The sequence below is a fragment of the Natator depressus genome, chromosome 15 (genome assembly GCF_965152275.1).
Source record: "Natator depressus isolate rNatDep1 chromosome 15, rNatDep2.hap1, whole genome shotgun sequence".
Taxonomy (NCBI): domain Eukaryota; kingdom Metazoa; phylum Chordata; order Testudines; family Cheloniidae; genus Natator; species Natator depressus.
Genome location: NC_134248.1, coordinates 11,123,279 through 11,136,454, shown reverse-complemented (window position 1 = coordinate 11,136,454; position 13,176 = coordinate 11,123,279). Strand labels below are relative to the sequence as shown.

Below are 13,176 nucleotides of genomic sequence, written 5' to 3'. Positions count from 1 at the left end.
TGCCTTTGTTCTGAGGCAGTCCTCCATTCTGGCTCTGGTTCAGACTGTGGAGTCCATGCTGCTGACACAGGGGAAGACTCAAATCGGACCCCGAGCCTCATAAACTCTTTGCCTTGGCAAAGATGAGGTCTCCATGCCTTCAAGTGCCTTTGCCTATTAGGAGAGTAAGCTCCCCTACATTAGCCTTCCCTCCTTCAGGCTGTGTCCCTCCCTGCTCCCCAGTGGCTCCCGTGGTTCTGCCAGTCCCTATGGCACCACCATTTGAACCGGGCCCTGACTTATCAACATCTGAGGACTTTGATGGAATGCAGGGTCGGTGCCTCCCCCACCTCCCAACACACTGCTGATGTGACTATTCTAAGGTCCTGCTGACTCAATGGCAATATCTTCCCTTTGCCCAGCCATGGGGTCCTTGGTACCCTGCTCCTTGGGGACCTCCGCAGCAATCACTGAATCTGCCTGGTTGGCCTTACTGGGTTTCGTGGTCACAGTATCTGCCATCAGAATCTTCCCACTCTGCTTGTGAAAAGTCTCCAATCTTGCCCCTTCAACAGTCATCAAGTAGGCGTTCAGAACTGCTGTTGGAGGGTACACCACTTAGTCCAACTCTGACAGTACCACCAGAATCAAAGTGATTCCCCTCATTGTCTCCTATATCTTCGACTCCCTCTTTAGCCCTGGATGGCTGCCACCAAGTTCAAGATGATGGATGCCCTTCACATCTCATTGGCGGAAGTACAAGACAAGCAGCACCAGCTGCACGAAATCTTGCATGCCTCAGTACCAGCCATAGTGGCTCTAGCAATCAAAGATGCTGTTCTTCAGCCAGCACCTATTGTATGGCACACTCCAGGTACCTGCCCACCCACCCCCAAGGGGGCAAAGAAGAGGTACTATGTGCCTTCAGAGGGATCTGAGTTTCTCTTCTCTCACCTCTCCCCATACCACTCCTCATTCCCTTGTCATTCAGGCAGCGATGGAACGGCCCCGGCAGCAACATCCACGCTCAGGTCTTAAATTCTCAGAGTATTTCCTGGAGCCTGCGGCTCCCACAGGTTTGAAAATATTTACTGGAGCTCCGCTCTGGACAGCTCTGGCTGAATTTTAAGCCCTGCCCATGCTCCACCGCAGCAGACTTGACCTTCTGCATCACAAAGTTTTGTCGTCTGCCAGCCTTCTATTTTGCATTTCCAATTATTTGGCTCTGTTCACCAAGTGTGACTTGCTTAGCTGTAGCAAGATGGCTGACTTCACAGACAAACTGCCCCAGCAGTATCAAGCCTGCTTTGAGGCTACCCTAGAGGAGGGGAAGTTAGTTGTGAGGACAATTCTCCAGACCACAGCCACAGCAGATAGTTCTTTGCACACAATGGCTACAGGGATCATCATGTGCAGGGAGTTGTGGCTATATTTGTCAGGTTTCCCGAGGGAGGTCCAGACCACCATATAGGTCCTCCCTTTCGGTGAGTCTCATCTCTTCAATCAGAGGACTGATGACTCCCCTCACTCTCTCAAAGACTCCAGTGCCACTCTTCGATCACTGGGTATCTACACACAAGCATCCAAACACAAATTCTATCACCCACCTCCAACACAGCAATTTAGAGCTCCCCAGTTCTTCCACCAGTGGTCCTATGAGTCTCCTCACAAGCGGCAGAAGAGCCAATGGCCCAGTCGTCCGTGCTCATGGAATCAGAGGACTGGAAGGGACCTTGAGAGGTCATCCAGTCCAGTCCCCTGCGCTCACAGCAGGACTAAGTACTATCTAGACCATTCCTGAGAGGCGCCTGTCTAACCTGTTCCCAAAAATCTGACTGAGATTCCACAACCTCCCTAGGCAATTTATTCCAGTGCTTAACCACCCTGATAGAAAGTTTTTCCCAATGTCCAACCTAAACCTCCCCTGCTGCAGTTTAAGATCGTTGCTCCTTGTCCCATCCCCAGAGGTCAAGAAGAACAATTCCTCTCCTTCCTCCTTGTAACAACCTTCTATGTGCTTGAAAACTGCTATCATGTCCCCTCTCAGTCCTCTCTTCTCCAGACTAAACAAACCCAACTTTTTCAATCTTCCATCATAGGTCATGCTTTCTAGACCTTCAGTCATGTCTGTTGCTCTTCTCTAGACCCTCTCCAATTTGTCCACATCTCTCCTGAAATGCAGTGCCCAGAACCGGACACAATACTCCAGTTGAGGCCCAACCAGTGTGGAGCAGAGCGGAAGAATTACTTCTCATGTCTTGCTTATAACACTCCTGCTTACACATCCCAGAATTATGTTCCCCTTTTTTGCAACAGTGTTACACTGTTGACTCATATTGAGCTTGTGGTCCACTATGACCCTCAGGTCCCTTTCCGCAGTACTCTTTCCTAGGCAGTCATTCCCCATTTTGTATGTGTGCAACTGATTGTTCCTTCCTAAATGGAGTATTTTGCATCTTTCCTCATTGAATTTCATCCTGTTCAGACCATTTCTCCAGTTTGTCCAGATCATTTTGAATTTTAATCCTATCCTCCAAAGTACTTTCAACCCCTCCCAGCTTGGTATCGTCCGCAAACTTTAAGTGTTGTGACAAAGTTCATCCTCTGCCTTGGTGGGTCCTGCGCTTATTGGTGGATTTTCTCACCTCAGAGGTTACGGTAGCCCTCGGTTTGGCCGCTTTTGTGGCTCAGATCTGCTGTTCACTCAGTTAGCCTCATCACTGGCCAGCATGGGGAAAGGAAGAACAATCACTGCAGTCTCTGCTGATCCACCTAGTGGATTGGGGAACAGGCCAGAGACCTTCCCCTCTGGTGGAACCCACAGTCCAGTACAACTTCTCCGGTATCAAGTAGGGAGTTGGAGGGATGGGGGGAACCGGGGCCCGCCCTCTACTCCGGGTTCCAGCCCAGGGCCCTGTGGTTTGCAGCTGTCTACAGTGGTTCTTGTAACAGCTGTGTGACAGCTACAACTCCCTGGGCTACTTCCCCATGGCGTCCTCCCAACCCCTTCTTTATTTTCACCACAGGACCTCCCTCCTGATGTCTGATGATGCTTGTACTTCTCAGTCTTCCAGTAGTACGCTTTCTCACTCTCAGCTTCTTGCGCCTCTTGCTCCCAGCTCTTCCCACACACCACAAACTGAAGTGAGCTCCTTTTTAAACCCAGGTGTCCTGATTAGCCTACCTTAATTGATTCTAGCAGCTTGTTGGTTGGCTGCAGGTGTTCTAATCAGCCTGTCTGCCTTAATTGTTTCCAGAATGTTCCTGATTGTTCTGGAACCTTCCCTGTTACCTTACCCAGGGAAAAGGGACCTACTTAACCTGGGGCTAATCTGTCACTCTCCTATAGCCATCTGGACCGACCCTGTCACAATGTACTGTCTATGGCATTATATAAATCACTGATGAAGATATTGAACAGAACTGAACCCAGAACTGATCCCTCCGGGACCCCACTCATTATGCCCTTCCAGCATGACTGTGAACCACTGATAACTGCTCTCTGGGAACAGTTTTCTAACCAGTATTGCACCCACCTTACAGTAGCTCCATCTAGGTTGTATTTCCCTTGCTTGTTTATGAAGGTTCATCACAACCTCCAGCATCTCATACTCAGTCTTTTCGGAAGCGTTATTTCTGAATGCAACCAGGGAGCTGCCAACCACTGTCTCTCACTGTACACCTGACCCACTCCCTTTCGGGGGTGTTCAGCACTCTTTTTACCAGCTTGGAGTGTGATAACAATGGACAAATGGGTCCTGGAAGTCATTCAACATGGGTATACGATCAAGTTCACAATGCTATCTCACTCACATTTCCCCCCCGTCCCCCCGTTAATCTCTTGAAGTGTTCTATCTTTGAGAATTGCATCTGCATTTTCACACTTAAGAGATATGAATAACCCAGAAGAGCATAGTTTCAGAAACACTCTAGAAAGCTGTGTTTGTTGGGAACGCACAAATACCGTTGGTGGAGCTGAACCTATAAAATGTCTTGTGGGTTCCAACAGCCTCCAATCTTTTCCCATAAGTTGCCTTCATTTATTGCATGTAAAACTTAGCTTGGCTTTTCAGCCAAAACTTTTAAGTGTTTTATAGTTGAATGTTTTAGAAGTGTTGTAGTGGCTTTTAGTGTGTGTTCTGTTTTTGTACTATTGTGAAGCCTTTATTCTGATCTGGAATTTGGACTGCTGTACCTAACACACAGTTGCTGCTTGGGTTAAGAAGTCTGGCTTAAAGCGGTGTCCTGCTTTTTCAAGATGATGGAGTTCAACTCCACAAAGAATGCCTTATCTACCTATAGGAAGGCTATTTCCGGGCTTACTGTTCTGGATGCCAACATGCCCTGCTTTGTGGAAGGTTCCTGAGTCACTGGTGCTGGGATTGCAGAGGCCATACACTACAATTTAGGGTTAGGCAAGCAACCTCTTTTTATTCCTCATCTGTTTCGTCATCTTCAAAATAATGGATTGAGGCCATCACAACCAAGAGCTTCAGTGGTTCTCAAACTGGGGGCCGTGAGGTTATTATGGGGGCGGGGGGGGGGGGTCACGAGCTTTTTCAGCCCCAACACATGCCTGTACTCTGGCTGACAGCCCAAGCCCTTCAGAGCTGGGTGGCTAAAGAGCAGGGGTTGCTGGCCAGGCACACAGCTCTGAAGGCAGCACCGCCCCCAACAGGAGTGCAGAAGTAAGGGTGGAATGGTATGCAGGGGTCGTCATTTTTTGAGGGGGGTCATCACAGCCTGAAATATTTTCAAAGGGGGTCCCAGCCAAAAACAGTTTGAGAACCCCTTAAACATTATTTTTAGTTTTTATCAAAGCCCCATTTCAGCAACTACCTTGTTCTCTCATCTCCCAGAAGTCTGATTCTTAGACTCCAGTTAATTTAGGATGGTGCCATGTATATTCTCACTGGCACCAAGCTATTTCAACAGATTACTTCTGTTTTTAAAAATTTTTTGGGTCCCTGTACAATTCTGTATTGATTTTTTTAAAGTTAGTGATCATTAAGCTTAATAGGGCCCAACATATCTTTCACCATACCATACGATATGTTCTTAATGTCACTGAGTGGATCAGACTTAAAACCTTTAGTATTTATGCTCCATGTTTAGAGAATCTGCTTTCAAGTATAAATTTTACAGGTGACTTTTTATACTAATTTATGTTTATAGTTAAATAGTATGCTAAATCGGTACATGTTATGTAATATTTTCAAAATTACCTTTGGGTATGTCTACACGGCAATTAAAAACCTGTGGCTGGCCCTTGCAACTGACTTGGGCTCACAGGGCTGAGACTAAGTTGTAGACATTAGGGCTCAGGCTGCAGCCTGTGGTCTGGGACCCTCCCACCTCACAGGGTCCTAGAATCCAGGCTCCAGCCTGAGCCTGAATTCAGCCACTTAGTCCAACCTCTGTGAGCCTGGATCAGTTGGCAAGGGCCAGGTGTGGGTTTTAAATTGCAGTGCAGACATACCCTTAGTGATTTAGGTGCTTTTGAAAACTTGATCATTAGCTTTTTACTCTGTAAGTTATCATGTGACTTACAAAGAATGCTATATAAATGCACAGTGGCCTTCTCTTGAATAGGATTTAAAGGTGTGGTATTAGACTGAGCTAGCTCACACAGTTTAACACCTTCTAAAATTCTAGTTAAGACCAAGGAAGTTCTTTAGTGTATGCTAAACTGGTCAAGTTAAAGCAACATTTAACTCAACCAGTTTAGCCCCGGCTAAAGAACATCTTGCTTTGTCATCTTGACTAGAGTTTTTTAGAACTCTAACATAACACCATTCCTTTAAATCTTCGACAACACTGATTTTGTCTCGATTAAGATAAATAGTATGGTAAACATGAGATGGGATTGGGAATCAAATTACCACTCTTTCACAGGGGCTAGGTAAAGAACAGCAGCAACAGCTCTGTGGAGCCCCGGGAGAGGGATGGATGGGGAATGGTGGCAGTCTGTGCTCAGGATGTTGTTTGTGACTATCAAGATATGACAGCAGGTTTAGCATTAATTGTGGTAAGTCTTAGTTGAAGAACCAGTTTCGCATTCAGTACTGTAGCCAGGCCCTGGTGTATTTCCTTGAAATTAATTGGGTATCTCAGAATCCGTATTCTTTTAAGTCAGCAGTATAATGACCAAATTCACTATAAAGTTCTTGGATACGTTTGGGAACTGGACTACAAAAACAGACTAGGAGAAGATCTAAATACAATATTCTGTTTTAGTATGTGTGCTGAGAAATCCCATAAATGAAACCTGTTATATTCTTTCATAAATGAAACCTGTTGTATTCTTTCTCCTGCAGGTATCCAGACCATTGATTCCACCCAGGCACTGTTCCTTCCGATTGGAGCATCTGTTTCTCTCCTAGTCATGTTCTTCTTCTTTGATTCAGTTCAAGTAGTCTTTACGATATGCACAGCAGGTGACTACATTCTCTTCTATTCATGTTCATCCTCTCAAACAGGAAATGTTAAGCATTCTGAGTCTTGTCACTACGAACTGAAATGCATTTATGGATCATGTGATCCAAGTATATGAAAAATATGTTATGACCTGACAACTCTCAAAGGTTGTATTTCTACACTTACACTATTTTAAAGAAATTTATTATGTGGAGAGTCTGATAAATCATTTGAATGATGAATTGGCCAATTTTTTTGAGAGATGGGGAAGGAACTTTTAGAAATAGAATGTATGTGTACATTATAAATTAATGCCCATAACTGTGGATAGCAGTGCTTCAGAATCCAGACTTTCATATTTTTCTTTTTCTTCAATGCTTTTAATTTCAGAGAGTTCTTTTGGTCTTTTCCCTATTGTTTTTGTTGTTTATCCTTGTTTAATATTCAAGGCACAGCAGCAAACTATCCTGATGCAAAGGAAAGACAGGAAAAATAGTGAGAAGCTAGTATGGCTCCATTGGGAGCTTTCTAATTACCTGAAAATCAGAAGTGAAAACATGGCCATGTTACCTAGGATGAGAACAAAAGAAAAGCAGAAGCATGTTGGGGCAAAATCAAAAAGGCTAAGGCAGAAAATGAGTTGCCTCAAGCAGGGGACATAAAAGACCGTAAAAAAGGTTCAATAGATACGTTAGGAGCAAAAGAAAGATGAAGAAACTGTAGGTGCTCTACTTAGTGGGGAAGGAGAGTTGATAACGGACGATATCGAGAAGGCTCAGGTGTTTCTATTTTGCTTCATTCTTGACTTAAAAACATAAATTGTGACCAGATACTTAACACAATATTAACATGGGGAAGGAATGCAAGCCAAAATAGGGGAATAGCAGGTTAAAGAGAGTATTTAGTTAAATTAGATGTGTTTCAAGTTGGCAGGACCTGATGAAATTCAACCTAAGGTGGTTACGGAACTAGCTGAAGCAGCCTCATTAGGGATTATTTTTGAGAACTCATGGAGGATGGGTGAGGTCCCAGAGGACTGGAGAACCACAAACATAGTACCTATCTTTAAAAAGGGGAACAAAGAGGACCCAGGGAACTGTAGACCGTTTAGCTTAACTTGGGTGCCTGGAAAGATACTGGAACAAATTATTACAGTTTGTAAGCACTTAGAGGGTAATAGAGTTATAAGGAATAGCCAGCCAGCATGGATTTGTCAAGAACAAATCATGCCAAACTAACCTAATTTCCTTGTTGGGCAAGGTTGCTGGCTAGTGGATGGGGGTGGTTATATGTTAAGAGCTGTTGTAAAAAGGACACTGATCAGTTGTTCTCCAAGTCCACTGAAGGTGGGACGAGAAGTAATGGGCTTAATCTGCAGCAAAGAGATTTAGATTAGATATTAGGAATAATTTTCTAACTACAAGGATAGTTAAACTCTGAAATAGGCTTTCAAGGAAGGTTGTGGAATCTCCCATCATTGGAGGTTTTTAAGAACAGGTTAGACCAACACCTGTCAGGAATTGTTTCTGTGTATTTGGTCCTGCCTCAGCACTGGGGGCTGAACTAGAAGACCTCTCAAGGTCCCTTCCAATGCTACATTTCTATTACTTTGATTTTTGTACATTTTGAATGAATGTGTATAAAAATTAACTTGGTAACCGTAGTAAATAAAATAAAAAGCAAATAAATAGCCATATGACTTTGTAGCTGTAGCTCACAAAAGCTTATGCTCAAATAAATTGGTTAGTCTCTAAGGTGCCACAAGTACTCCTTTTCTTTTTACTATGGCAGTGCCACCCCTTCACATTTTCACCCTTTTGGCTGTTCCTGCTTTCTGTGTCAAGTCAAATTTTATCTAACGATGACTGTAAACTCCTTGGCGTAGGGATAGTTTCTTTTAAGTGTAATGCATAAATAACAAAATATTAACTTAGCCCTAATTCTCCACATTGCCCTTTACCAGTTTTTATTGATTAAGGCATTACAAATAGATTTTAAAATCAATGAATTGCAGGCCAGCAAGCCTCTCAACTTTGCAGGCTACATTTTCTAAGAATTCAGAAACTGCTTTAGCTTAGATTTTTGCATACAAGCAAATGTCAACACTTTGACTTCGGAAAAAATTTATAGTGGCCTTTTGACCCTACTTCTGCAGTTCTTCAGAACACTGTTTGCTGATCAAGATAACGGTAAGAAGGTCCGTCCTACTGCTCCGGTTTGGCAGAGCCATGAATATGCTACACACAGCAAAAATTGTCCCCCTCTACCCTCAAGCTGATTCTGTGAAGAGGGGATTTTAAATGTTGCAGTATACACTAATAAGACATTGTCACAAAGCTTTCTCAGACTGGGAGCTGTTTGCACACAGTAGAAAATGGATCTGAATGTACTAATGTTACATTTTCTCTTTTCCTAGTCCTTGCAACAATAGCCTTTGCTTTCCTTCTGCTCCCGATGTGCCAGTATTTAACACGACCTTGTTCTCCTCAAAACAAGTAAGGACTACATAAATCTTTTGCTTTTCTTTTGTATGCTGCATTTATTTCTCTTAATGAGATTTTTTTTTTTTTAACTGGGGTTTCTGCTACTAGCACTAACTCCAGGGCTCTAGTGCTGATTGTTTGTATAAGTTCTGGTTCTCTTTGCCAAAACCATGTTCCCACTTTGAAGCTAGGAAGCACAATTTCTGCCTGTCATGCACACTTGCCAGCATGGGAAATATGATACTATTGCAGGGGATTAGTGTTCTTCAGTGTTTTTCAGAAGTTTTGGCTTGCTTTGGGTGAGATTTCATTGTGTTTAGGAGCTGGGGTTGGACTTTTATATTAGGCTACCACAGTTGCATTATGGTCATTAACTCTAGATGTTTCAAAGACTATAGTGACCGTGCAATAGCCACCTTAACATGAATGACAGCTGTTTAGTGCCCTTTTTAAAATGAGTTGCAGGTCTTGCGGACAGGAGTCCGCATTGCAAAACCATTCATATTCAGTATCAGTTGATAGTCAACCCTGATAACAGTCTCAGCAGAAGAGCCAAGAATTAAATGGACATAGACCAGGATGGATAAAAATTGCTGTTTTTTTGTGATTTAAATCAGTTTATTTAAATTAAATACAGGTTTATTTTTTAGAATAGACCTTTCTAAAAATAAATTTGAAATTATGACAACCTGTGTTAAGGCCTAATTTTTAAAATATTTTAATTTAGTATAGTAAATTTGTTTTTGAAGGTAAACAGCATGTTTGCTGCTGAAGTTTTAAAGAAAGTCAGACCTCTGACCTAGTTAAGCACCTTGAGCAAGCATTTGTTGAAGTGCTAAGCCTGCTTTTGACCCATGATACATAGAGAGATCTATCTATCTTCTGTTCTGCATGTGCAGAGAGAATATTTTCTTCATTTCACTTTACTAAGTTAGTTCAATGACTAGTTAATTCAAAGTTAGAAACCAATTGGGAATTGAAAAATCAAGAGAGCTTGTTTTTCTCTTCCAATCTATTAATAAAATTAGCTGTGAGCGGATGAGATCTGCTAGTTCTAAAATCTTGAAGTACATGATGACCAGAAATAATAATTTCTACTTACTAACTACAGAAACTTCATTTGATTAGTAATTAGCTTTAAATGCTAAACTTTTTAATGTATCCAACACATTTGAGATACCTTCATTTAACTAATAAAAAAGCATTTTAAAATTGTTTTTGTATGTATTTTTAAGTGAATTCTAATTTCTATCCAAGTTGATACAAATCACAAATAAAAAGTAAATCTAGTAAATATGAAATGCATTGTTACCAATTTCTAACATAATAAAATATGTGAAAATTAAGAATCTGAATAAATGTAAATTAAACTATATAATTGCTTAAATAAATGTGTGGATATAGTGTATCTACCTGTTTAGCAAAATGAAGCACCAAATTTAGTGTAAAGGTTCTATTTAGTTGCAAATAAACATGTTTTAATATTTACTAATCAATAAGAATAAACCTTTCTTTAGGAAAATAGCTATATACAAATGTAAAACAGGATTAAAATTGATTTAAATCAAGGTGTTCTGCTTGCTGATTTAAATTTTGATTAAAATCAGTGATTTAAACTGCTTTGATTTAAATCTGCGTACACTAACATAGACTAACCCTTTCATCCCTCCACTTCAGAATTTAGGCAAGTTATTTAAATGTGGAGAAAGCCTTTATTGTTGCTGCCTTTTGGTACCTATTTTGTGGCAAAGAGAACTTCCCTTTCAGGTCTGTCTGGCATCTTTTATGAATATTAGTACTTATGAGCCTCGTCCAAACAGAGCCAGAGGTTTTTCTGTTCTTTAAATGGAAAGCATTAAATCTTTGAACTAATATAGTGTGTTGTTTCCAGGATTTCCTTTGGCTGTTGTGGACGTTTCACTGCTGCTGAACTGCTCTCATTCTCCCTGTCTGTCATGCTTGTCCTTATCTGGGTCCTAACTGGCCACTGGCTCCTCATGGATGGTAAGTATGTGAAATGTGGGACAAGTCCCAGTTTATATATTTACTGACAAAGCCAGGGCCCAGGTGAAATTTGCTAACACTGATGCCTTCCTGAGTCATACAAGTAAAATGTTAGACTGCACTTGGCAAACCTTTGTAAAATATGTGGCAAGCTAATGGAGAGTCTGTACAGATGCTGGAGTTGTTCACTTAACTCACATTGCAGTAATGTGGTGGGGTTTTGTCTGTTTGCAAAACAGGATTTATATAATTAACACCTCTAACCAAGAACTCCTTTATACTTCTGGATACCTTTAAGGAAAAATTATCCCAGTGGGCAGCAACACAAGCCGCTTTAAATCAATGTGAGCTAGTGGAGATGATTTGTTTCTAGCAGTAATGGAAGGATTCTGCTATGTGTGAGGAAAAGGAACTGTATTGACTCTTTCCTGCCTTCCACCAGCGAACGGTGTTTGTGCTGGTCTGGCCAGGAGTGATGAAGTTGTAGCCTCAGTGTTAATAGTTAAGAAAGCGAAATTCTGCTTAAATATACAAGTGATCCTCCACACAATTCTTTCCTCCTTCATTCTCTGAATATCTCTTTTTTTCAGTGCCTCTGATTTTGAGTAAATTGTACAGATTTTCATGATAGTCATGAATGGGATAGTGTTTTAATTTTAATATTTAAAATATGAATGTTTCCTGCTCCTGCAGACGTGTCTCGAGTAAAGGGTCAGACAATCTAAAGTCAGTAGACCTGATTTTGTTTTTCACATAGTTTTAAAATGAATTCTCAAACTTTTTCATGGCATAGATCACATCTCAATAGACCTTTCCTCACCCATTTGTGATTATCTGGAGCACCTCCCTTTTTACATCCATGATAGAATAACATCCCGGTGGCAACTTCAGCAATTGGTTACATGGAAAAATAATGCTTGAAAAGTGGTTATAAATATCTAAAGTTACATTAAATGCAATTTAGCAGCTGAAAACAAAGAGGAAAGTCAGCACCATGTGTCCATATAGCTTTCTGCAGATCATAGTGCTTCCTGGACCACCAGTGGTCCTTAGATCATAGTTTGTGAATTTTTGTTTCAAAAGAAAGATTTAATCTCTCTAAGTATACATTGTAAAACAGTAAGGAGATTTGCTTATAACAGTTTATCTGGCAGAGAGATTTAAATACCTCTTCAGACAAAAGATTAAAATCTCATTTCTGCCTCTGTGATTACATCCCCAGATCTCATCTAGTGGAGTGGTTTCTTGATCAGGAAGCAGCTGAAGAGTGCTTGGCCTTTTAACATCTCTCAAAATCAGTTCTGATTTCTAGCTGATTCCTACCGTTCATTTTGATTATTTTTGAACTGATGTATGTAGAATATGGTACTTATAGGTCAAGACACTTAAGTAAAACCTTCCTTCCTCAAGTGCCCTACTGCTGGCAAAAGATAAAACCTCACCCACACAAATGTTTAATGAGAAGCATGAGGCAACTGAAGTTGCATTCAGGTTTGTTCAGTGAAATCACTTTGATATAACTTGTTTCATACTTCAAGACAAAAGTTGCAAGACTACTTGGTCATCTGAGAAGTAATCTGAAGAACGGAGCTCTCTGAAATTGGTACTGGTAGAAGAAGATCTGATGATAAGGAAGGGGACAGACATTGAATAGCCTATTTTATCCATTTTTTTTAACTGCTGTAATCTCTCTTGTAGTTGTGTTATAAGGTCTTGTCACTTTTAGATGACCTGATTCACATTGACAATTCATACTTATGAAGGCAGGTAAATGGAACAATCTCTTGCTGCCCAGCCACTTGTTCTGGTTTACACGTGCACGTTGATGGAAGCAGAAAGAGCTCTGTTTCTTTAGCGAACTAGGCTGTAGTTACTCTCTTCTGCATTCACTCTAGAACAAGTTGGTACTGAGGGGAGGTAGTTGTGGCGAGGGCCCCATTGTATTAGATGCTGTCAATAAAGTAACACTACTGTAGTAATGTAAGAAGCCTCCAGCTTTGCATGTATTGGGGAGACAGTGTAGGGCATTTTCTGGCTAAGTACTCAACACAGCATAAACCAAAGAAGGGTTGTCATGGCATTGTGGTGGTGTTAGCATCCAGCATGAATTGTTGATGTCCCACCTCAGCACTGGACTAGTTAGTGTCTTAATCTTATATGTAAGTCTTAGGATAGAGTGAAGATTAGGACTGGTCCTATTGTGCTGGTCACCAATTGCACTCTGAGTTTGCTCTGAGTGTTCTTGGAGTTCCTCTCCATAGTAGTACTGGAGTCACTGAAGCTGATAGTGCTC

The 13,176-nt window shown here is 41.5% G+C and overlaps 1 protein-coding gene across 3 annotated transcripts in view; it reads left to right on the top strand.

Moving 5' to 3' along the window:
• The window catches only part of SPPL3 (signal peptide peptidase like 3), a 145,839-nt gene that overhangs the window by 111,503 nt on the left and 21,160 nt on the right, over positions 1 to 13,176 (top strand). For all 3 annotated transcript variants that reach the window (XM_074972394.1, XM_074972395.1, XM_074972396.1), the window contains 3 exons: positions 6,297 to 6,416; positions 8,813 to 8,891; positions 10,771 to 10,883. In XM_074972394.1, coding sequence (XP_074828495.1) covers positions 6,297 to 6,416; positions 8,813 to 8,891; positions 10,771 to 10,883 — 312 coding nt within the window. The remainder of the gene's footprint in view (positions 1 to 6,296; positions 6,417 to 8,812; positions 8,892 to 10,770; positions 10,884 to 13,176) is intronic.